Genomic DNA, 26580 nt, shown 5'->3' on the forward strand with positions numbered 1-26580 from the left:
GTTCGCCTACTTGGCAGATCAGGGTAAATAGTGTTCCATAATGGTTTTATAGATTTTAAAGATTTTATAGATTTGGTAAATCAGAAAAATAAGAAATGAAAGGAAAAGTAGTACTATAAGAGAGAGAGCTTGTCTCTTAAATTATGACATTTCATTTTTAAAGGTTACACCCAAGAATAATGACACTTCTAAATAACTTATTTTTACATTTGTAACATGAGGCACAATTTTGGTGTGTACCCTTGAATATAATCCCCCCCCTTTATTCTAAAATGAATGGGTTTCTTAACAATTTTATTTCCTTTCCTTTGCGTTCTTACTCCTTTATTTCTGAAAGCACTTGGATATAACTCCCTAATAGATACCACAACATTAGTCAGAGTTCTCCAGATATCCTTTATTAACAAATGCTATTTGTGTTGTTCTAGGAGATAGTGTATTATTTATTGTATCTGTATTTAAGTATAATGTACAGTTGAAACCCACAACACATTTCCGAGTGTATTGTGGTAAATGTAATAAAGCAGTGTAGGATAAATAGTGGGGGTTTTCTGTAAATGAACTATCTTCTTATCTCCTATTAAAACATATGTAGAGTCAAAGTACACGTGTAACATGGAAATCAGTGTGGGTCCTTCCCACACCCTGATCCAGTGACAGGATTGTAGTCCTTATGTAGCAGATTAGCTTGATAAGAGGCACCTGAATTAATCCTTGACTGTAAAGGTCTGAAGCCAAGGTGAAGCAACTAAAAAAAACATGGACAGCTCTAGCACCAATAACCTGGAGGAAATGGGAGCCTGGACTGAGCTGGTAAACCCATGATTCGCCTGCTTGGCAGATGACTAGCATGCATGGACATCTATATATGCCTGCCTTAAATTTAGGAAGAAATCCATATATCCTAATTCGATAAAATGCTGCGGAAACATGGAAAAGGGATTGTCAGGCTGCTTCCTCCCCATAACCAACTCTGCCCATTTTGAGTACAAAAGCAGCTTTGGCATGAAGACCTATTTGATCATCATGGTTGTATAGTTTCTAGGATCAGGGAATAATAATAATTTTTCCCTTTGCTGTTGGGCTTTCAAATTGATCAGCTGTGCTCATGTAACTTTATGAATGCTCTGTTGCATCAGGAAAGGGGCGTATGGGAGTTCTGGTAATTCAGCAAGTGCATTCCACTAGTCTTCTAGGTGAGTCTGAGTAGGGCACCTGACTGCTTTAAACCACTGCTGTTTTTAGCTTTTGTAATTGGATTGCTTTATTTGTATCTTGAACATTTGTTTTACGGTCTTAATTATATTTTGTAAGCTGCCTTGGGAGGGCTTTGCCCTGAAAAGCAGCATATAAGTACTATTATAGAAATATGCAATCCTAATCTAAATTACCCATTAGAAAGCCCCATTGAGTTCAGTAGGATTTACTTCTGAGTAGGCCTGGCTAGGGTTGCACTGAAAGTGTGTTTAATGGTGTGTGTTAAACTTGAGACTAATTTCTCATGCTGAGGCTACTATGGGTACAACTGATGGATGTGACTATATATTGGAAAACACATCAGGAAAAGGGAAGACAATAGAACAAGGTGCATCTGAAGTACTGAGTTAAGCTGGAAGCTGTTGACAGAGGATTGCATTGTGAAGCACAAGCTTTTGCTTTGCTTAAGGAGATAACTATTTTTAAACATTTAACTGTAGATCAAATAAGCAAGATCTTTGTGGTTTTCACAAAGAACCTGCTTGTTTTGTAAACTTTAACACTCTACTGATATTTTAAATGTATACTTCCTTCGTACGTTATCTCTTTCTATTTGTGAAGTTGTTAATATATAACATTTTGGGAACTATGGTAGAAACATATCTATCCATAGAATATCTTTTTTTAAATATGCAAACTTTGTACCATGATAGAATTTTAATTTTAATTATTAATTTACAGGTTCTTATTAGATATATAATAGGTTTTTTTCTTTTTTTCATGCAAATATAATATATACAATAAAGGCTTTTATTCAGACATCTTCCCAAAGTGTAATATTTATATGGTTTATATGCAAACAATTAACAGTAGTTTTAAAATGTTGGGATTGTTTCATTCTAGCTGGGCTAGAACTTGCTAACTTATTGTGTACAGTGGAACATAGGCTCCTTTAGAATTATTTTGATGAAAGAAAAATGTATGTGTTTTTCCTCCTCCAGCATCCCAATCCCCAGGGTTACATATATATCACACATTAAGCTGTGTTAATCTTTCTTGGATGCTTTATTACTGTTACAGTCGATACTGCCATTCACCAGTTTCTAAATACTGTACACAAATTAAGGGATTTTATATTATTTACTTTTAATTGTCAGTGTTGACAAGTATTTGTGTAAATGTTAACAAAGATGCATGCTTTTTACATGTCTTTAATTTGGTCTCCCTTTATTTGGCAAGTCTTGAATGAGTTGTATCAACTTCAAAAAGCAACAAAGTTGAAACTTGCATTTGTCAAAAAAAAAGTCTTGAAGTTTGCTGAAATGTTTTATGTGTGGATTTAAATTTTAAAAGCAGTAAGGGCTTATTACAATTTCATAACTGTGCATATGTTCAAATATATTTGTTCTACCCTCAAAAAATAAATTTGTCTGTGTACAAAGTACTACATGTGTCATCAGTTTGTTAATTTATCAACAATGTATTCTTTGTAGTGTACACTTTGCTGAAATACTAGTGTTCTTTACACTTCTAAAACTAAGAACCAGATGTTGGGGGTGGAAAACGTTAGATTTTCATCACTGCTGGAGCTAGGGCCCTTTCACCCCAGTTCCTTGCAGGCTAGGGCCAATGCAGCTGGCCCAGGCTGCTGCTCAGCTAGAGGGCAGAAGGGCTCCCCCAACCCCAGATGGGCTAAGCCCAAGACCTCTACAGCATCAGGCTTTGCTCAGCTGGGGCGTAGAAGAAGCCCCCCCCCCACCCCAGCTGGGTGATCCAATGCTCCTGAGGCACCGGGGTCACTCAGATGGTGGGAGCAGTTTTGCGGAGCCCCCACCCCGCTGCCGGCTTGGGCAAGCCAGTGCCAGACTGGGTTAAATGCTTGCCTGAAGGGAGCAGCAACCAGGTGATCCTAAACCGAGTAGTTTAAAGATGCAGAGGGAGGAACAAGGTGTATCCGCTCCTTGACTATTGTAGCTGGATTCTCCCTCTGAGCCATATGAGGGCAGACCGCCATGTCTGTTTCACTCAACGGTATATGGTATATAGCTTGTGCTGCGTTTATGAGTCCCTCTGGATGAAGTTGCGCTGCTAGCAGAGGGGCTCAGGAGCAAAGCGGTTTCATCAGTGATATACCACTGAGTGAAACCAACATTAGCTTTGGATCCCAGTTCCAGTGTGAACTGGAAGTAGAGTAGGGTAGTGTTGCAGAAAAGTGATGCCTCTCTTAAATGCTTCCTTTCTTCGGAGAATGGGTAAAACCCTCCAACCTATTACGGATAGTTGCTTTTGAACTAGACTTCTGCTAGACCAGGCATAGGCAAACTCAGCCCTCCAGATGTTTTGAGACTACAATTTCCATCATCCCTGACCACTGGTCCTGTTAGCTAGGAATGATGGGAGTTGTAATCCCAAAACATCTGGAGGGCCAAGTTTGCCTATGCCTGTGCTAGACTTACTAAGGACTTGGGTAAGGTAAAGGGACCCCTGACCATTAGGTCCAGTCGTGACTGACTCTGCGGTTGCGGCACTCATCTCGCTTTACTGGCCGAGGGAGCCGGCGTACAGCTTCCGGGTCATGTGGCCAGCATGACTAAGCTGCTTCTTGCGAACCAGAGCAGCGCACGGAAACGCCGTTTACCTTCCCGCCAAAGCGGTACCTATTTACCTACTTGCACTTTTGACGTGCTTTTGAATTGCTAGGTTGGCAGGAGCTGGGACCGAGCAACAGGAGCTCACCCTGTCACGGGGATTCGAACCGCCGACCTTCTGATCAGCAAGTCCTAGGCTCTGTGGTTTAACCCACAGCACCACCCACGTCCTTACTAAGAACTTATTAGGTATATATTTCTCAACCACTTCCTTCTGGCAAAGTAGCTCAATGTGGTATACAAAGGGGCTTTGTTTATATATAAAAAATACCCTGCATCTGTTGAAATTCCTTATATACATAACTATTAAAGGGACAGGGTAACCTCCTGCCCCTGCATGCTCACATTGCCTAGGGCTTGGAAACATGCCCTTGTGGTTAAAAACAAAATAGAACATAAGCAGAGCCTCCTAAATCAGGCCAATAGCCTATCTAGTCCAATATCCTTTGGTGACCAACCAGATGGCTGTGGGAAACCCAAAAGCAGGATTCAAGCACCAGAGCACTCCCCGCTCCTGTGGTTTCCAGCAACTCATATTCAGAAGCATTGCTGCCTCCAGCAGAGCATAGACATGATGGTTGGTAGCCTCTGATAGCTCTCTCCTCCATGCATTTGTCAAAGTCATCTAGCTTGGTGGCCAGGCACTCTCATGCAGGCCCCAGGCAGCAGATTTTGGAGTACCATTAACAAGCAGCTTGGCAGATGTTTTGTTACTATGAAGGCATTGCCTGGATATTGTGTTTATATATAAACAAGCAAACAAAATTAGTTTTATGCCAGAAGTACAATCTTTACCTTATGGACTCTGTTTCTACCACAGCATGACTATGACCTGACATGATAACTGTCCCCTTCCAATGCATGGGGACAAGGGCTTTGTGGCTAGCACCAGTTCAGGGTGTTTGCCATTCAAGTTTTTGTTTTTACTGGATGTTTAATACTAGTCCAATTCAAAATTGGGTTTGTAATGGCCAGAATTCTCCTTAATGCAACACCACTGTAGGCAGCATGTGTATCTACCCTGTATGGAGTACTGTGTCCAATTCTGGGCACCACAATTTAAGGAGGATGTTGACAAGTTAAAACGTGTACCGAGGAAGACAACCAAGATGATCAAGGGTCTGCAAATCAAGCCTTATGAGGAACGGTTGAGGGAGCTGGGTATGTTTAGCCTGAAAAAGAGGAAACTGAGGAGATATGATAGCCATCTTCCAATATCTCAAGGGTGTTCACATGGAAGATGGAGCAAGCTTCTTTTCTCCTGCTCTGTAGAGTAGGACCCAAATCAATGGATTCAAGTTGCAAGAAAGGAGATCAGGAAGAACTTTCTGACAGTAAGAGCTGTTCAACAGGGGAACAGTCTCCCTCAGGAGGTTGTGAACTCTCCTCCTTTTGAGGTTTTTAAGCAGAGGCTGGATGACCATCTGCCATGGATACTTTAGCTGATATTTCTGCATTGAGGGTTGGATTAAATGATCCTTGGAGTCCCTTCCAACTATATAATTCTATGATTTCTAAGTAAGTCCATGTGTCCTCAGGTCAGTGGCTATCGCACTGCAGCCTTTACCAGCAAGCCACCTTTCAAAGCACGACAACTTGCGTCAGCAACAGCCAGTAAGGGTGAGGGTTGTGGCCACAAGCATCTGGAAGGCATCAGGTGGGCGAGGGCAGTTCTGGTGGGTGCTTTGAGGCTTGCGTCTTCAGCCTTTTAAGCTGGCCAGAGAACCTCTTGTTCTGATGCTGCAACCAGCAGGCTCAACTCCCCCCCAGCTACCCCTCTGGGGGGGGGGATGAGAGTAATGTGAGAAGGAAGGGAAGACTCTGGTGATCATTACAAACCCTCCAGGTGCCAGTGGCGTAGCGTGGGGGGTGCAGGGAGGGCCGGCCGCACTGGGCGCAACACCTGGGGGTTAGGGTTAGGGGGCGCAAATCCACGGGTTAGGGGGTGCAAATTACTTGCCTTGCCCCAGGTGCTGACAACCCACGCTACGCCACTGCCAGGTGCCCCTATTTTCCAGGGACAGTCCCCGATTTACAGAAGCCGTCCCGGTTTCTGATTTGATCCTGGAATGTCCCGCTTTTCCTTAGGACGTCCCTATTTTCATTGGAGAAATCTTGGGAGGGTATGGAGTTAGGCAACCCCCTGAACCAAGGAGATAAGCAGCTATATAACCTTTAGAAGACACCCCTGCGTAGGGAAGTTGTTTAATGTTTAATTATGTTTTTACATATGTTGGAAGGCATTCAGTGTGGCTGGGGCAACCCAGTCAGATGGGTGGGGGTATTATTATTAGTATTAATAAGGAGTGCTTTTTCTGGGGGGACACAGGGGTATGCATACCCCTAAACATTTTGTGAATCTAAGTTTGGCCTTATTGAGGGGCAGCATTTCAATATGAGTATGAAAATGGTAGTACCCCTAATAATTTTTTTTAGAAAAAAGCACTAATAATAATAATAATAATAATAATAGAATAAGATGTTCCTATTTTAATCTGAGAAATGCTATGCTGGCTGTTTAGCAGTAATAATAAAGCTTTCATTCATTCATTCATCTGAGAAATGCTGGAGGATATGTACTGAACCGAGGCATCCAGTTGTTGTTGTTATTATTATTATTATTAGTTGTTTGTTTGTTTGTTTGTTTGTAGGTATTGGTTTCCCCCTACAACTCTTCAAGGCATGTATTCCTATTCTAGGGCTTATAAATGTCTGTGTCTATATAATTTTATTCTTTCTCAATATGAACACCGTCAGATGGTCAGTATTAGCTGCCTCCCCCAGCCCTGAAGGAGGAAGGAGCCGAGCGCAGCGAGCCGCTCTGGCGACTGAGCTCTTCTCCCGCCGGTCCCGTTTTTCCCGCCCAAGGAGCCGCTCCTCCTCCTTTTCCCTCCTCCTCCTCCTCCGCCCGCCGCCCCCGCCTCGTTCCTCCGAGCGCCCGGCAGGTGGCGCTGCAGCGAGCGGCGCTCGGCTCCCCCTCCGGTTCCCGTTCCGGGGCCGCAGCCGGGCTCGTTCCGCCGCCGAAAAGGCGCCCGCCGCTGCTGCTGCTGCTGCCGCCGCCGCCGCCGCCGCGCCCCCTGCCCCCACCCGTGGCCGGCCCCCGCGGCGCCCGGGGGCCGCCCAGCCTCCCCCTGCCGCCATGGCCACCAAGAAAGGGGGTTCGCGGCTGGAGACCGAGATCGAGAGGTGCCGCTCCGAGTGCCAGTGGGAGAGGATCCCCGAGCTCGTCAAGCAGCTCTCGGCCAAGCTCATCGCGAACGGTGCGGCCCTGCGAGGGGGGGGCGGGGGGAAGGGAAGCCGCGGGGCCGGACCCCCCTCCCTGACCCACCTGCTCCTCCTCCGGCGAGGGTGGAAGGCGCAGGGGCGGTGGAGGCAGAGCTTCCCCCCAAGTAGGCAGCCGCGGTGCGTCAGGGGATGGGTGCCCTCGCGTGGCAGCGGGCAGCCCGCCTTATCGGTTGCACAACAACAAGAGGGGCGCCTCTGGGCATGTGCAGAATGCGGCCCTCCGCCGCCGCCGGGCCACATGAGCGCCCCTGAGGGCAGAGGCTCCCAGGTCGGAGGGGACGGCGTCGGCGTCCTGCCCTTCCCCACAGAGGAAGCTCTGGGTGCTCAATTGAGTGGGCTGGGGGGTGGCACTTCTGTGACCCCTTCCCCCAGGCTGTGGGTGGTACCCTGTCACCTGAGGTGCCTTGTGTTTTTGCATGTTGATGCTGCAGAGTGATTTCGGTAGTCTGTGCATGCTCTCAGGTATCTCTCTCTCTCCTTTAATATCGCCCCCTGGCATAAAGTCTGAAGTATCTTGGGTTGAAAACTGGCAGGGAATTTTCTGCGGTTAATGCTGTGGTGCTAGGCCAGCCTCAAATTTAAGCCTCGAAGAGCAGCGTTAGGGTGTGAACTGATGGTTCTGGTTTGTTTGTTTTATTGGTCAGATGCTCTAATGCTTCCGTTTTATTTGTTTCATACATGCAAGGAGTTGCGTATAAGTATTTATGCCTTCAGGTCTTTGACGATGGTGCTGAAACAGCGTGCACCTGTGTGATTTTATCAAATAGAGGTCTAAGGACTTCTGGCTAAAGCTTTTTAAGCTTGCATCTCATCTGAACACCAGGTAGAGTTTCCTGCCACTTAACCAGAATTAGTGTCTCCATAATTTGGCATTAGCAAAAAGGACTTCCAGGGAGGCCTGAGAATCTGTGGCTTGCTTGGCAAGTAACAATAGCATCAGTGAGTGAGTGTGCTGGGAGGAAATCACAGCCACTTCACTCCTCCCCTGGTTTTGGTACTGCTGCAATACCAGGAGCTAAACCATGGTTTGTTTTAGCGTCATGTGTTAACCTGGGCTCATTATTTGTTCAGCTCCATAGAAGCCAAGGTTTGCTCATGCCTTAGCTTCAATTTCCATAATTTCAGTACTCCCCACACAGAGAAATTGTGGCTGGATCTGCTCATTTTGACTGGCCCTCTAAATGGTTTCGCTGTTTGAGAAATTGATCTCATAGTATCACTAATATTGATATAGTATAACTAATATTGACAATCTGACAATGTTCATACTGAGGAACAATAAAATTATATAGACACAGACTTTTATGAGCCCTAGAATAGGAATACATTCATTGAAGAGTTGTAGGGGGAAAGCAATACCTAAAAACAACAACCAAAAACTTCTATCAGGTTGTACTGCCAGGGCCTATAAAAAGAAAGTTATGAGTTGTTCACTTAACATGAGGAAACAATGACAAACCTGTTCCTCTTTCATGTGTTGGGTAATGTTTGCTTTAACTAATAAAAAGTGGAAACATAAGGTTAAGGTAAAAGACCCCTGGATGGTTAAGTTTAGTCAAAGGCGACTGTGGGATGGAGCGCTCATCTTGTTTCAGGCCGAGGGAGCCGGCGTTTGTCCACAGACAGCTTTCCGGGTCATGTGGCCAGCATGACTAAACCGCTTCTGGCATACAGAGGACCGTGATGAGTGCTAAAGTGCACGGAAACGCTGTTTACGTTCCCCCCACAGCGGTACCTATTTATCCACTTGCACTGGTGTGCTTTTGAACTGCTAGGTTGGCAGAAGCTGGGACAAAGCAACAGGAGCTCACCACTGTCGTGCAGATTCGAACCACTGACCTTCCGATCGGCAAGCCCAAGAGGCTCAGTGATTAAGACCACAGCGCCATCTGTGTCCTAGTGGAAACAGAATACAATACTGAACACCCCTTGATGGGATTCTGATGCATTGAGCTATGACGTAAAATGGTCTTTCTTTCTGTAAGCAGGGTACTGGAATTGGGAATTTGATCAGTCTAAAAAGATTTGGTCCAATATTGGTCATGCATTTTTAAAAACCTTTGTATGGGATCAACAAAGATGGTAACTATCAACAGGTTTCATATATAAGCTTCTTACAAAAGAGAGAGAGAGAAAGCTGTTGTTGTAAAACAGTAATTATTAATTCATGTTTATTCCACCCCTTCTCCAAGAAGCTCATGATACCTTATGGAGCCCTTTTATTCTGACAACAACCCTGTGAGGTAGCTTAGACTAAGGCTGGGTAGGTGACTAGTCTAACCACTGTCTGATGTGCTTCATGGTTGAGTGAGGATTTAAGCCTATGGCCCCCTGGTTCCAGCCTCATCCTTTGTTCACTATGCTGTGGCCATTGCCACCTATAGCTGTGTCCCTGTTTGAATATGCCTATACAGGCGTCCTCCCACTTAACATGGGGTTTATGTTCCAGGCCCCCACATGCATAAGTGAAATCGCTTAAAGTGTGGAGCTTCCCAGTATAATAGGGAGGGTGTGTGGGGGTGGGGGAGAGAGAGAGGAGACTCATCCTGGAAATCGCTTGGGGCCACTGTTCAACCTGTCCCAAGCCTGCCTGCCTGTCTATGGGGAGCTGCTGCATGTGGCGTTGGCTGGAAGGGAGAACGCCGAGAAGGGCATCCAGCAAAACTGGTGCCAGGATGGGGGTGTGGATGCGCAGCAGAGATGGGGAGAAGGAGCCTCCTGCCCCGCACTGCTGGTTGATCAAAGGCCGCCTTCCCTCCCCTGAGCAACTTCAGGGCAATAGCTCCAGTGTGGGTGCTACTCCAGTAGAGCCTGTGTGGTGTAGTGGCTAAGAGCGGTGGACTCGTAATCTGGTGAACCGGGTTCGTGTCCCGGCTCCTCTACATGCAGCTGCTGGGTGACCTTGGGCCAGTCACACTTCTCTGAAGTCTCTCAGTCCCACACACCTCACAGAGTGTTTGTTGTGGGGGAGGAAGGGAAAGGAGAATGTTAGCCGCTTTGAGACACTGGGTAGTGATAAAGCGGGATATCAAATCCAAACTCTTCTTCTTCTCCAAGTAAGGAAAGGCCTGTTCATTCATTCATTCATTTTGCAGCGACCTGCATAAATGCAGTTGTGCACAAGTAGGATGCACATAAGGATTTGTGTAAAAAGGTAAAAGATAAAGGACTCCTGGACGGTTAAGTCCGGTCAAAGGTGACTATGTACCTGTATTTATATCAGGGAGCTAATATGAGAAGTTGTGTGGTGCTTCTAGGCTTGCCCATGATTGCTGCCATAACGATTAATTTCACCATAATGACATTTTTACATGTAAGCTGCCATCTACACAGTGGCATTTTTGGAATACAGTGGTGCCCCGCAAGACGAATGCCTCGCAAGACGGAAAACCAGCTAGACGAAAGGGTTTTCCGTTTTTGAGCTGCTTCGCAAGACAAATTTCCCTATGGGCTTGCTTTGCAAGACGAAAACGTCTTGCGAGTGTTCCGATTTTTTTCCGCTCCCCCCCTTTTTCTAAGCTGCTAAGCTGCTAATAGCCTTTTAGCCGCTAAGCCTTTAATAGCCGCTAAACCGCTAATAGCGCTAAGCCGCTAATAGGGTTGCTTCGCAAGACGAAAAAACCGCTAAACGAAGAGACTCGCAGAACGGATTATTTTCGTCTTGCGAGGCACCACTGTATTTGACAATATTAGACTGGTCAGTTGCACAGCTTGTCAGCCCTATGGTTAAGAGTGTGTTGTTATATGCAACTGTAAGTCCTGAAAATAATCCTTTCTAAATTAAAAAAAAATCCTCTATGTTAATGTAGCATTTGCTGTTATAAATTTCAAGGTGGTCGTTAACTGCTGTGAACATTTGTGGTGTAGTACTTTCAGTCTTTAGTACAGTGTCTTTCAGAATGCATTACAGGGAGCCGTGGGATTCTTGAAAGAGAAGCTATATAAAATTCTTAATAAATAATAAAATAAGAAGGAACAACTTTTAAAGAAGAACCTTAAGCATGTATATAAAGAAGTAAGTCCCACTTTTTCCAGTGGGATTTACTTCCCAGTCCACGTGTTTTGTTTAACAGACTTAGGTTGCAAGCTTATACAATTAACTTGGAAGTAAAAGTGGAACTTCCTTTTGAATAAGCATGTTTGGATCAGACAGGCTCTAATTATATGTACATACTTGGAAATAAGTTTTACTGAAATGAATAATTTGTAGTGGGCAGCTGCAATCTATAAAAATAATGTTAGTGTGGAAAGAAACATTTGCAGCTATCACTTCAGTTGAACCACAAACCTCTGTTAACATGATTATTTAAAATTACAGATTGTCATTATTTTTGGTTGGCCTTCAATCATGTACCGGCTAATTCAAATTGCATCCCTGCCCCCAAATCAGACTTTTTGTGATAAGGAAAGTGATTGGGGTGACGACACTGGAATGAATGGGATAACTTAATATAACCTTAACAAATTGGAATGAATGAACAACTAAATATTTATTGTTATCTAACCTTCCTGCAAATATGTGCAAATAAATCTGGATTAATGTCCAATAAACTGGTCATTTGGAAGCAACTTAACAAGCTTTACTAAAGCTATGTTGGTCTTTTCACATGTGCACTCACGAGGTCCTACACACTTGCCACCAACCAAGAAGTACAGTAGTTACTACTGAAGATTATAATATATAACTTATGAATCTCTATGTAGAAGGAGGCAGTTTTCTGCTCAAAAAAGAGTAAGGCTTGAATGAGGTTTCCATAGCATTTGATCATATATTTTTTTACATCTTCATATCTACATGTTACTCCCTCCCCAACTAACTCTTTTATTTCTTGTAAACAAGTCTGTTAACTGTTTAAAAAGCCAAAAACACCAAGTGTGCTGACAAGATTAGAGGATACGAATATGTCATTAAACCTATCTTCATTGATTGTGTGCATTTGATATTTTGAGTTCCAGTGTGCTTTGGTTTAGTGAAGCATTCCAGGCTTGTGGTTATTAGTAGTACTATCTGCAGAGGGGTATTGAGAGCTTTTCCATCAACAGCAATTCTCATACCAATGGCTTTAAAGGCTTTTAGAGGATATTTGAGATACCACACTTCTCTTGTAGCAAAGCACTCTGTGGTATTCCAGTACTGCTGCCTGTTTAGTTACGATATCCCTCCAGGCATTCTTTTAAGTAAGCTTCTCTGTTTATGTTTTGGAGTAAGGGAAAGCATGGTTCCAGGATATGGTGGTGTACTACAATTAAAGAATGGGGTATGTTGTTGCTGCCAGTGGCTATCACGGATTAAAAAGCAATGTGATTGACATAAAGTCCTAAATGTATTTATTTGAGAGTACATACCATACCAGCAGAATTTGCTTGTAGGTGTTAAGCTAAGAAATATATATTTATTTACACCAAAGAGTTTTGGACCATAGGGTGAAGTTTAAATCTGGAAGGTGCTGAACTCTTATGACTGAGAAGCTGTCAGAGAAATGGTTTTGTTGGGTTGCTAGAAGAAATGAAACAAGTACTAGAGTAGGAGGGCTGCTTCACTGCCCGCCCCCCCCCCCAAATGGAAAGCACAGTTGCAACAAACCAGTGTTTTAAAAAAGCATGCTACATGTTTGTTAAGGATTGGCTGTGATTGGCTACAACTTCCTCTTGGACTGCATAGTTGGTGACAAACTGGGATTGGCTGAGATAGAAGAAATAAACTGCTGGTTTTGGCTATGAAACTAACCACAGTTTTTCATGTGAAGCTGTGGTTAGTTGAAAATGGAAAGGAGAAACTGAGGACATGCCATATCCAATGCTTAACCTTTTGACATACAGGCAGCAACCATTTTGTGCAGGGGGTTCCATTCCTGGCCCCTGTGTGTGTGTGAGCACAATCCCACCACATTCTGCCCTGCCCATCTTCCACCCCATTCCTCCCTGTTCTGAGTCCAGAAGGACCTCAGCATTGGTGGTTGCACATCAGTTGAAGGTGCACAAAATGGTCACCATCTGTATTTTATCTGAGAAAGGAAGCCCACAAAGTTTTTCATTCACATACAATATTGCTAACTCCCTTGCACACACACAGAATTACAGCCTGGGAGTGATAACCAATTTAAGTTATGTAAGTTCATTGATTTCTGATTTCTGAGTATGCTTAATGTTGGATATTACTCTGCCAGTGTAATCATAACCATGTCTACTCAGAAGTAAGTACTATTGAATTCAAAGAGACTTACTTACAGATAAGTGGGTATAGGATATAGCCTTAGGGCAGTGTTAGAAACTCAGATATATAAGCTAGGTGCCAAATGGCTTCTTAAACCAGGGTTACAGTCGCCAAAACAGAATGTCTAGTTGCCATTTGAGGCCAGACAGCTCGGAAGTCGTATTTTTTGTTTTGACTTTTTGGTTCCTGACATTCATTTTGCTCATGGGTAGAATTCTAAAGGATGCCTTATTAGTGTGTGAAAACAAGCAAGACCCAAGGATCCTCAGGCATGCACCTGGCTGGTAACCAGGTGCAAAATGTGCCTGGCGCCTGGCGAATTTCAAACGCTGCCTTAGGGTGAGATCAAACAGGGTTTTACCTCCTCCTCCTCCTCCTCCTGCTGCTGCTGCTGCTGCATAGCCCAAAATCTGGGATTCTACGGAGATTTTGAGGGTGCATGGGGAGCTGTTGTGCCAGGTTTGGCAACAATATCTTGAGAGGTGGCCAAACCTATGTCCAAAAAGTGGGAGAAATCATGGCAAAGTAACATTTTGGCCTGTCATCTTGATTAAATGGGCGTCCAAGCATGGATGAAGTGCGTCAGCCCCACCTTGGAACCCTCATGCTATGTTTAGCAACATTATATTCAAGAGGCATCCAAACGTGCAGAGAACAAACAGGTGGGCAGACAAGACAAACCATTCCCCCCCAATAAGGGTGGCATAGAAATTTAATAAAATCATACTCCCTAGAAAGTATGTTAGGTGCCATACACACTGCAAACTGTTCTATTAACTACAATAAATGCTTATTTAAAGTCCTGATTTCAGAAGGGGCAGGGAACACTATGGGCACATGCGAATCTGCAGGTGCAAAATTGGCAAACCCCTGTACTCCCTTGTCTGTCTGTCTGTCTGTCTGCATGTCTCTCCCCCCCCCATACTGCCCCCCACTGCAGGACATTGCTGAACAGCCCTAAAATCTATTGTCAAGGCTATTGAAATCTATTGTTTCTTGATAATTATACAAATCAAGATCTTTTTTCAGTATTTTAGGGATATGAGCAGCAGCATTCACCTTAATGTTGTGTAGTTCTTTTATACCAGGAACCAAAATTGGTAAGAATTTCCTTCCTTTGCTGCTTAGCTGTTGCCATAACCTTCTGTGATATTCCTGTTTCTTTTTCTAAATAGCATTATGAAGCAGTTATGCAGATCTCTTAGCAACTAATCTCATAAGTAGACTGCCCTAAAGTGGTTGTGTTTTTTTGCGCATGATAAAAACATGGATTTGTTCAGTTTTCTTGACCCTGCCTCTCTCTGGTTCAATTATATTAAAGTAATCAGAATTGCAGGCAGTTATTCAATAACACCTATGCACTGGAACATTGGTGCAAATTGCTTACTTCAGTTTCCATCCATGCCTCTCCCTTAGAGTGAACTGCAATTTCTCTAGTATAGCCATTCTTTGGTGTTGAAGATAATCCTGTTTTTCTCTACTTAATACTGTTACAGGACTTGTTTTCCTCATTGCTGTTGTCTTCTCAGAGTGGATATCTTAAAGTGTTTTTGCTGCTTTTCAGAAAATGCAATGTCAGGAAACCTCACTTGACTAGGAAGGCAGGGGACAGCAATGTGGTTTCCATAAAAAGTAGTCATGTAGTATGTAGGGAGAAAATGCCACTGCTGGTATAGACGTATTTTCCCCTGTTAATGCCACATGCATTTTTTGAGCAATTCTAAAGCTTGAGACGTGGCAATTTGTTAACCTTCGCAAGTGATGCAATCAGTATTGGTAGCCTTCTGTCCTTGCTGGCTTTCTTGTGCAACTAAACAATCGACTCCTTATGCTGTTCTATAAATATTTGATTGCGGATTTTTCTGGTTATCTAATTCAGTATACAAGGAAATTGGCCACTTCCAAGCTATTCAAAATCAGCAATGGGTTAAGATTTTTTTTTTTTAAGTTAAGTAAAGTATGAAACCTTAATAGACATTTTGTCAGTCTTTAACTTCATGCCCTATAACAACTAGCCGCTGATTTCCCCGACTCATTAATTCTTGACTTCACTCTTTGGCAATCACTTCTTTGAAGATTCTTTTTGGTGTTTTGAGCTTCCAGTATATGGTAAGGTGGTGTCTAAGAATGGCCTTTATACCATGATCGCATGAAACAAGTTTCATTGGCTGTTCCAGGTTAATAATTCTCTCTCTCTATTGGTTACTTTTAGGTACTTACAGTTTATCATCTAGTACGGTGGTTCCCAAATAGCTCAGTAATGAAGATTCCGTTTTTCGGACTCCCTGGGGTCCACAGACTACCAATTGGGAACCACTGATCTAGTATGAATAATGTCAAGCACAGTACTGAAAACTTCCTGAAGTTACTTTATTTCCATCCTGTTCATAGTCCCAGTGTTCCATCTCTTTACTGTTCCTTGGGTTCTGATTTCTTCTGCTTAAATTATCCCAGCCAATTGAGGTTTACATTTGCAAGTTCAATGACATCATGCTGCTAACCAGTCAGATTCGTTCAAATGACATCACAAAGTCAACTCAGAGTCAAAGCTAGAAGCGTTAACTTCTCTTTGAATGGGGCTTGAGGAGGAAGGCACATTGTGATAATTTTTGCACCTTTGCTTATCTAAATAAGAGCTGGAAGGAGGGGAAATTTTTGTGGCGGATGCAAATACAGTTGTACCTCGAAAGTCAAACGCCTTGGAAGTCAAACAAACCCGAATGTCACAAACCCGGAAGTGAGTGTTGCAGTTTGTGAACGTTTTTTGGAACCCGAACATCCAACACGGGTTTCGCGGCTCCCGATTGGCTGCAGGCGCTTCCTGCAGCCAATCGGAAGCCGCATCTTGGTTTCTGAAAGTTTTGGAAGTCAAACGGACTTCTGAAATGGATTCCATTCGACTTCCGAGGTACGACTGTAGTTCAGCTTGGCCTCAAACAGTTACAAAATGATACAGGGATTTATATTTTATTTTTTTGTAGGGGAGCGAATTGGTCATTAAAAGTATTATTTAATAGGCCACAATCATATTTCTTGCAACAGCCCTGCTTTGTTGTCATGGGGCTTAGCTCAGCTTTACTAGGGTGCAGTTTGGAGTGCAAAACAGGATTGACCAGAGGCCACAGAAATATGTATAGGAAAGACGGCTCTACAATCTTCCTCTAAATCCCTATAAAGCTATTGGCTGCGCACAGCCTGGAATGTAGACTTAATAAACAACAACCTAGAAATGCTAAGAGTTAGTAAGGCAAATCAGTTCCTTTTGTCTCAAAGTGGAAATGGCTTTTCAAACTGTCTAGGGTCCAAAGTAAACATTTACAACTGTAGCTGCATGTAATGATAGCCTGGCTTTTTGTTGTGGCCCACTACTAGTGGGGGAATCAATCCTTTTGCCTGAAACTGCCCTCCCAATTGCTTTTCTCCTTTGGATAAGGCACCTGTCTGCAGAGTAAATATAGGTCAGGGCATTTGTAGAGAAGTGAATTCAATGGACAAATGGGCTAGCAGGATCAAGCCTCCTGCCTCCAACCACTGCAAATCTTCTGCCTCCTGAAGGCCCTTTGCAAAGGAGAAGCAGCTGTTAGATTAAATTTACACTTAGCTATGGCTCTTGGGGTCCTAACTATTGGAATGATTGATTTCCAAGCTTATGCCAGGAGCTCCCCAACTCATTCTTAGAGCCGAACATCGCGTTCTTCATGTTAATAATTTCTGCTTGGGCAAAGCAGTTATTAGAAATTATAACTATGGCTTATGGGCCAGAGTGAGATGTTAACTATGTTTACAAAAGCTGTAGAACACTCCTTCCTTCAGTAATATATGAGCAGCAGTTCCCGTTACTTTGGTAATTATTGCATAGCAGAATGTCTTAGGGCTATGATGCACACTGTTAACAAGATGGATTTACGGTTTTGTTTACCCACAAATCAGATAGGAGTTTGCTGAATGTGCCTCTCCCAGATTCCTGGCAAGTAGACATGGGCATAAATCTTTCTGGTATTACAGTTTTCATTAAATGAATGTTCACGCAGTAGACAGTTGAAGTTCTCAAAGTGTCTGTCACCTGTGTGTGGTTACAGACAGTTAACCAAGATTGTTTGTATGCTGGTCGAAGATGACTCGAATAAAATTCATTTCTGAGTTTTTTTCTGTCTAGAATCTTAAAACCCCTAGAACCAATGTACTTAGAACAATGCTACTGGTATAGCAAGCAGATTTGACATACATATAGTTATGCATGCCCTATTCTATTTTGCATACATAACTAATTCTGTTATGCATGCCTAATTCTGAAAGTTGTTGTACAGCAATTATGTGTCACTGTATAAAGCATCCAAAATTTGCTTAAATGCAATGCAGAGATTTTAAAGGATAAGACAAAACCTGCCCAAAGGCTCATTATCTAATAGATGCAATACTGTGCGGAAAACCATGAGGAGGAGGGCAACCAAATTCAGGTATCAATGCTTTTCTGTGGAATTTTTTAAAGGAGCCTAAATACATTAAATCAATATGGGCTGTGCAAGCTGTTGGTCACAGTGTTGTGCGGTCCTCTGCTGCAAAAGTACACGGTTGTAACTTGGCAGTTGATGGGCGGGTAAAAAAGTGTAGAAGATATATGAAGTTAGAAGGGAAGAAGAGAACTGAAGTAAGGGCACGACCCTCCTCGCCCATGAAAATGCATTTTACAAGGTTTCTTCAGTCCAAATGGCGCATTAAATATAGAACTACTGATATCCTGACATCCTTTATAAGGAACAGGAAAAGCCACTCCTAGGGGAGAGACACAAGAGCAGAGAAGGGAGAGTGGCATTTTCCCTCTTGCTGTGTCTCTGTTGCAGTGCCTCCCCCCCCCCCCAAAGCCACGTTTTTCACTGCAGGGAAAAAACCATGAAATTCTCTGAATGTTTGGGTAGACACTTGGGAAGAGGCAATTTGGAGTTGGGAAACAGCACGTTAATTATCACCTCTCCCCTTGAGCTCTCCATCTAGTTCCATCTAGTTTTGCACCAGGCAAAAACGTTCCTCTTTAACCAGGCCTTTGGTTGACTGACATTCAATGCCCTTTTAAAATGTGTGTGTGTAGGGGTTATTGGGTTGTTGTTGTTGTTTTCATTTTGATTATGTATTCTGTGTTTTTATATCATGATTTTATCCTGTGAACCACCCTGAGACCTGCAGGTATAGGGCAGTATCCACATTTAATTAACGAATTAATAAATAATCTTTTCCTGTTCTATAAGGGCTCGTGGGCTACCACTGCACATACGTAACACGCAACATTCCTTTTGGACTATGAGTCAAGAACTCTGTTCAAAGAAGTGTTTTGTGCTGCAAGAGAAGCTATGGGAATGAAAGCATTTTTTATTTATTTTTTACTCTCTTGAAAATCATTTCTGCCACTGTGTGTTTCACAAACATGGCTGTAGGCTTTCTGGTGTCTGGTGTTAGCAGCATGTGCAGACCATTGATCTGCTTAATGATCTTGTCTCTCTCCATAGATGACATGGCAGAGCTCCTCCTTGGCGAATCCAAGCTGGAACTTTTTCTAAAGGAGAACCCTCTTAAGCAGGGCGCGAGCCCCTGTGGTCCCCGGCCAAAGTTAATTGAAGTCAGGAAGCACCTCACTGCAGCGCTTGACCGAGGAAACCTAAAGGTACTTGCCACTTCTAAAACAGTATCTGGGTATTTTTGAGTTAACATATAAAGTCTGTATCAGGCTTTTGGAATCAGGTTTGGGAAATATTTTTCCATTGCTGTGTTTGGATTTTGCGAGGTGGACATATTTTCTATATTCTTATTTCCATACTTCCCTTGTTCCCAGTTGGGAGCTCCGAATAGTGTACACAATCCTTAAAATGTCTTAAAGCACAAACTTTCTGTTAACCCACCGCATAACATTATGAGGCATTAACCACTTCCTGGACCCACATGGTCTATCCCTTTCTGCTGAATCTCACCCGCCATGTTGTGCAAGGATCAAGAGAGTGCATGGCTTGCCTGACCCCTGCAAGCACCCTGTCCACATCGTTGGGTTACTATAAGAAACCGATTCCACAAAATATGACGAAAAGGTGATTGAGTAACTTCCGCTGGACTGGCAGCAATTGTGGTGTTGAGTTCCAAATGCATATGAACCTGACACCTCAAAGGGCTTTACAAATCTATCACCGAAGGCTATTGGGTGACTGGCTGTTTCTGCCTGGACTTCAGTAGCCCATTCACCACTCAAGAAGGCTCTGCTGGGCAGTTCACTGATGATGCAGCAAAGTAGGCTTTCTTGCTGCCTATGTCATCTGATAGGCTCAGTTGTGTGCTCTCACTCGTGTATTGTTGTATTTGCTACAAGAATTGAGCTCCACCTGTTGGCTGGCTCAGTTCATTGCCAGGAGCTCCGTTTTGGGCTGTCTGAGGACGGAGTGGGAGCAATCATGATGATGGCTCTGCCCATCAGGCTTCATTTCGCTTTAGAATTATTTACAGTAGGTATTTGGTGTCCAATAATGGACGCAGGTGGCGCTGTGGTCTAAATCACTGAGCCTCTTGGGCTTGCTGATCGGAAGGTCGGCGGTTCAAATCCCCGCTCCCGTTGCCCAGTCCCTGTTCCTGCCAACCTAGCAGTTTGAAAGCATGACAAAGTGCAAATAGATAAATAGGTACCACTCCGGCAGGAAGGTAAACAGTGTTTCCGTGCGCTGCTCTGGTTCGCCAGAAGCGGTTAGTCATGCTGGCCAATGACCTGGAAGCTGTCTGTGGACAAACGCCGGCTCCCTCGGCCAATAAAGCGAGATGAGCGCCACAACCCCAGAGTCGTCTGCGACTGGACCTGACGGTCAGGGGTCCCTTTACCTTTAATGGTCATTTGTTAAATTTTATTACAGTTTCATCCTTACCATTTCATCCAGCAATCTAACAGCAAATTCCCAGCATTCCCCCACCCACCCCCAGTGTTGTGGCACACTAATGGGCAAAGGAATAAAACCCAGGATGGGGCTATGCAGATAAAGGGCTGTGCTGTGCAGAAAGGAGCTGGAAACAAGTGCTATTTAGCTGGTATTTTGAAATAATAAAGTTAATGGTAGCAACCATTCATATAGGGAAAAAGATTATTAGTTCATTTTTCTTCCTCTTGCTTGGTATTTTTATTTCGGTTATGCAATTTTCACAGCTGCATTTTTGCTGCAAGGTGAAATGTTATCCAGGATGTTTTTGCGACTGTGCTAAAAATAAATTTCATGAGTGTAATTATTTCCTGTGTTTTCAGTTGCAACGATTCCTCATCTTTAGAATATAAAACTATACACAATGCTAGATAGAGTGTTTGGACAAAGTAAGAATGCAGATAATGCTGTGTTTTCTTGGAGTAAATATATGCAATTTCTTTCCTCCAGTCAGAGTTCTTACAAGAAGCCAACTTGGTTATGGCCAAATCAAACTATATGGAAGGTGATTACAAAGAAGCTCTTAACATATATGCGAGAGTGGGTCTCGATGGCTTGCAGCTAGTAGCTGTACCTCCTTATCGGCTGAGGATGATAGCTGAAGCATATTCTACCAAAGGTAAGACGACTTTCAGTTCTTCCGTGATTTTTCTCCCGCATCCCCTTCAAATAAAATACATTGCACATGTGACCAAATTGAAACTTGGTGATGCTTGTTTCTGTTAACATTTTGGCTGCATAGGAAGAAGCATGATTCTTTGCAAGAAGCAAAGATAAGAAAACTAGTAATTCAGATTAAATGCATACACATATTGGTCAAAGTATGTCCCACTCTCAGTGTTAACCTGTTAATTCAAAAGGCACCACAGTTGGTTCTAACAAGCAAGCAAGCTGTGACTTGTGTGATCACCATCTTGGAGCCATAGATAATGCACCAGATCACACCTTCTCTTCCCCCAAACTGGTACATTGCAACTTTTGGTTTTTCCATCTCTGTGGCTCCGACTTTACACTATTCACGCAAGTAGATGGCATTTATAAGCAGTTATTTTGATCATGTTATCAGAAATACTTTTGAGGAACGTTATGCTTAATTTAGTTTAAGTTCACTAAAACTACAAGCTGAAAACTCATTGGATTAGATACATGCTTTTGATTCAGCAAAGGAACTCAAATTCAGGCAGCCCTGAATAATAATAATAATAATTTATTATTTATACCACACCCATCTGGCTGGGTAGGTTGTCTAATCAAACCTTCATCTGTGATTTTGGAATATACCCCAGATCCCCAGCAAAAACATTGAGCTGAGAATTGTACGTTTTCAAGGCTTCCTACAGCCATCCTGTCAGGGATGTTGATTTCAGATAACTCCTTTTTGGAATATGTCATGATGTTCCCTTCTACAAAAGTATCTTCCTTCTATATTCATTCTGACGTACTTTATCATTATGAACAGCATCTAGAAGTTAAAAACGGGCAATGATAGGTTTAGGTCATTTCCCCCTGTGCAATACTGATGTAGTTTCTATAGGTGGCAGTGTTGCCCCAGCGTCAAGATGTGTTCTGCAGTGTGCGTGCATAACAGAAAGCTGGGTCATTCTTTTGAGAACACAGCAGATTCTGTGCATTGGGGTATAGAATTTTTCATGCCTTGATGCATTTGGAATTGCTTCTTTTGTCTGGAAGAGCAAACATTTGCCATCTATGTGGTTTGTTTTTCTTCAGAGAGAGCAGACTCAGTGGCAGCAATGACAACTGATTCTAAATAATGTCTAAAATTAATCTGAGCATTTGCATGCATTGCACAGTTCAGCCCAACTGCTAGTCATATAGCAGTGAAGAGATTTTGCTGCCTAGCATGGTAGGAGTGTAGGATACTTGATAGGCTTCCTATATAACAGTATTCGAGTTTGAAGGGGTGGGTAGATGTTAAAATTAATTTTAATGCTTTAAAAAATGTCTCTGATCTAGGAAAAAGATTAAGGTAAAAGTCACCCTACGAAAGGATTGTTTGGCTTGAGTGAAATGAGTAGATTTTTGCAGACAAGTTAACGTTGCGAAGTTGTTTTGAAAACCTACTCTCCCTTATACAGTCAGACCTTGGTTTTTGAACAGCCTAGTTCTCAAACGTTTTGGCTCCCGAATGATCCAAACCTGGAAGTGACTGTTCCGGTTTTTGAATGTTCTTTTGAAAGCCGAACGTCCAAGGGGGCTTCCATGTCTTCCGATTGGCTGCAGGAGCTTCCTGCAGCCAATCAGAAGCCGCGCTTTGGAAGTTGAACGCTTTGGAAGTCGAATGGACTTCTGGAATGGATCCGTTCGACTTCCAAGGTACAACTGTACTTGCAACAAGCAAAATGAGGTATTGGCAGTGACATGCTAGCAAAAGGGAGGTTTCTGGGAAGACTTGCTCCTTAATAAGGGGTCACAGGGAACCAAAATATTGTCAAATAGGGCATTGTTAATTGACAGCCGCTTCCCTAATGCGTCTGGGTACCACAGGTATGGATTGATGCCCAGAGATAGCTTGGCACCAGTCAGATAGGGTGAGGACAGCTCTCTTCACTTGTGTTGCTCCTAGGGGCTGTCTAGAGACCTATGTCACACATTAAGTGCTCCCCCCTCCAGCCTTTCCACTGTTGCCTGTAAACCATGATGATTGCACACTTGGAGAAACCTCCGTCCATCTGTCTCTTGGCCTTAAGAGGCCGTTGGCCTTTTACTCCACTTCACTTTCCTGTCCAAATACGATGAGAACAAGTGTTACTGAGTTTCCCATCATTTTCAATTTCTTACCTCTTAGCGCTGCTATGATAGATTTAAAAATGCTTATTTTATTACCAGAAACAAATGTTAGCCTATTAAGCACCGAAGCCTTCTTTTATTCAATAAATAAAGAGTAACGAATTCAGTTTTACAGTTTGTTGTTTACTAAGCCCAGTACTGCCTTCTCCAGTGTTGTATCTTCCTCCCTGAATTCAGTAAGTATAGAAGAATTTACCTCTATCAGAACAAACGTACCTACTAGCAGCCTTGTACCTAGCATTGCTTCGGAATTCTAAGAAAGCAAAAAATCAGGTCAGTTTTGAAAGGTAGAGACCACCACCTGAACATAGACAAAAACCTGCTCCTCGATCTCAGGGACCATCATGCACAATTTTGTAAGGGTTTCCTTAGAGGTGTCCAAATGCATAGCGAACAGAGAAACCACCTTCCAAAATATATAATGGATACTGTTACGTATGTAGTCATAAACTACATGCACAGAAGTTAATTTAGTTTTCCAAACAGCAGGTCTTCCACAGTCTGGAAAAAGGTGGCAGCGGGGGGAAGACGTGCTTTGCTTTATCCATGGATTTTCTCAAATCAGATATACCCCTGGTTTTTCCGTTAGGTACAGCATTTTACAAGGACACTACGGCACAATTAACTATTGTATTGGTTTCTCTGCTTGGCCAGTGAAAGCAGACTGCCTTAGCCCCTGATTATTTTATTTTCATTGAAATATCTTTTATTTTTAGGTCTTTGTCTAGAAAAGTTGCCAATTTCCTCTTCAACAAGTAACCTCCACGCAGATCGTGAACAAGAAATTATTATGTGCTATGAGAAGGCTGGGGATATAGCCCTTCTGTACCTCCAGGAGATAGAAAGGGTAAGATGGAATATCTAGTTCAGTTGAAATATTGGATGTGATTTATTCCATAGTAGGACGTAATGCCTAGTGCAGTCCTCTTCAAGGTAAGCTCAAGGTGATAGGCATGGTTCTCCCCCTCCCCTTTTAATGCTCACAACATTAAAATGTACGTTGTTCTAAACTTTTTTTAACATTGTGTTTTTATTGTTGTAACCAACCCTGCCACCTTAGGTTGAAGGGCAGGTAAGAAATAATAATAACAGCCACCATCACAGCCCTGTGAGATAGGTTAGACTGAAAACCATTTGGTGACTGGCTAAAGGTCACCAAATGAGTTTCATGGCTGAGTAGGGATTTGAACCCTAGACTCCCAGAGTCCAACACTCTAACCCAGGCATAGGCAAACTCGGCCCTCTAGATGCTTTGGGACTACAACTCCCATCATCCCTGACCACTGGTCCTGTTAGCTAGGGATGATGGGAGTTGTAGTCCCAAAATATCTGGAGGGCCGAGTTTGCCTATGCCTGCTCTAGCCACAAAACCACACCATACTCCCAGATAAGTATGCATGGATTTACAGTCTTAGGAAAGTCAACTGTCTCTCTCTCTCATAAGGATTGCAGAAAATACATATAAAGCACATTGCACATATTCACTGGTATAAAATGCTGTTAACATCATTTTTATATAACTTAGGGCAGTATCGGCCATCATGTTTATTCATGAAACCTAAAGATCGATAAACTAAATTTATGTTTACTTACTTGGACTAGTTTTAACTGTAGAAATTCATGTACATACTTTGGTTTGTGAAAGAGGACTATAGAGCTGGAAAGGACTGGATCGTTCCATTAGGCCAACACTTGTGCTAAGAAAATGTTCCTTCACACAAGTCACATTAGCATATAATGACAAATTATGGTTTTGTGCTGTGTGGATGGGTGATGCACTTAAACAAAGCATTAGACATATCCCCTTGGCCTTCTGCATTGCTGGGAGAATGTCTGCTTGGTGTTACATAAGAAACTGAGACCCCGGTTTACAACGGACCATGGTTAGTTTCTATGCAAACCAGCTTCAAACCATAGGCTATTAAGCTTTCTTGTTTAATAAGACATATTCACATTGAGAAGGGCTGTAGCTCAGTAGTTTCTTGTGATTCCTGAACCACCTCAGGGAAAAGTAGCAGTGTTGGTATGCTTCAGTATGGTACCGATCTTGATTAAAAACCTACCTTGGCCATAAATTCAAAAGGTTACTTCGAGGATGTCATTCTGTCCTGGCTTTTGCATTCCAGGTATTAGTGAAAAGAGAAAGACCTGGGTGAGATGTTCAGAGCATGCCAGTTTTGATTTATGCATGAATTTGATTAAAAAAAATATCAGCATATTGTGATCAGCAATGCAATTCTGCACTTTAATTTCTCCTGAAATTTCCAGAAACTTGTGTGCCATCCAAAATAGAGCACCTCTTGTTTCTTTAAGTAAAGCATTGATTTACAGCTTTAATGCCTAATTCACTATTTGGAGACATTTACTGAAGATTAAATAACTCATTACTTGACCCCTGTGTGCATTATTTTAATAAATCTGGCTTCATGCCAGAATAGGATATCTCATTATTTGCTGGAACTGAGCTCCTATTGATGGCTCATTTCTTTACACATTCCAGCTGAAAATAATCCAACATCATGTGCTGTTCAGCACTTTTTGTTCAGAATGCTGTGACTTTTTATCACTGTCTCAAGGTTATGACAGTGTGGCTTGTGTAACTCACAGGAAAACTCCTAAGGGTTCACGTGGTAAAAAGAATCTTTCACCAAAAATGTACCAGTAGTGTGTGGTGGAAAATGTGTTGCAGCTTTGTTCTTAATGAAAGCTGGCATGCCTGAGTGGCTTATTGGTTGTGTAATCTTAAACTATAACACAGAATTTTTAGTCCTGAAGTATATGCAGACTCCTGGATTTTATTTATGACCTTGTGTTTCATTTTCCCAACTTGTTAAATTGACTTCATAGGCATGTACTGGAGTTTATCTGGTTTCTAAAACATAAAAATCCTCTGAAAGAACTTTTTAATCCATTCTTTCCTCAGTGGTCTCAACAGCTGTTTACCACTTGTTTAAGCAACTTGGGTTCTTGCTATCTTTGTTTATAACATTTTGCTAGCCTCAAAGTTAGGTATAAAACACTAAAATAGAGTAAGAAAGCAACAGTTACAGAAAGCGTAAAATAAAAACAGGACAGTGGGACCAGGAAGTGAAAAATTGATGAAAGCAGCAAATTGGGCCATTAAATGGAATCACATTAACATAAAATGCAGTTAAAGGCAAGGGAGAACAGGATGGGCATGGAAGTAGCTTTGAGTTCTATAGCAGTTTAGATTAGCCTTTGCCAACCAGATGTTTAGGACTACAACTTCCATCAGCTGCACTGGTTGGGGCTGTTGGGGATGGGAGTAGCTAGGATTTTTGTTGTGGGGGCAGGGCTTCGTTAGGAGGGGCATAACTGGCGTGATTGGTCAGTTGGTTAAGTATTTCTATTGTTTTACTTGGGGGGCAGCTGCACCTATGCTGTTGGGAGTCCAAAATATCTGGAGTTCTTCCAGGAAGAAGAGCAAGTGAGTCTGGGCCGAACAGCATCGGCCTTTTCTTGGCCC

At 42.8% G+C, this 26580-nt stretch overlaps 1 protein-coding gene across 3 annotated transcripts in view; it reads left to right on the forward strand.

The window, feature by feature from the left end:
- The first annotated feature begins 6760 nt into the window (after positions 1–6760).
- The window catches only part of TTC7B (tetratricopeptide repeat domain 7B), a 98626-nt gene continuing 78806 nt past the window's right edge, over positions 6761–26580 (forward strand). For 2 of the 3 annotated variants that reach the window (XM_083501587.1, XM_083501588.1), the window contains exons 1-4: positions 6776–7105; positions 18846–19000; positions 20736–20904; positions 23810–23940. In XM_083501587.1, coding sequence (XP_083357713.1) covers positions 6985–7105; positions 18846–19000; positions 20736–20904; positions 23810–23940 — 576 coding nt within the window. In that variant the 5' untranslated portion in view covers positions 6776–6984. Of the gene's footprint in view, positions 7106–18845; positions 19001–20735; positions 20905–23809; positions 23941–26580 lie in introns of all 3 variants that reach the window. The other variant, XM_083501589.1, reaches the window with a different exon arrangement.

The sequence above is a fragment of the Podarcis liolepis genome, assembly GCF_965112155.1.
Source record: "Podarcis liolepis genome assembly, chromosome: 1".
NCBI classification, from domain to species: domain Eukaryota; kingdom Metazoa; phylum Chordata; class Lepidosauria; order Squamata; family Lacertidae; genus Podarcis; species Podarcis liolepis.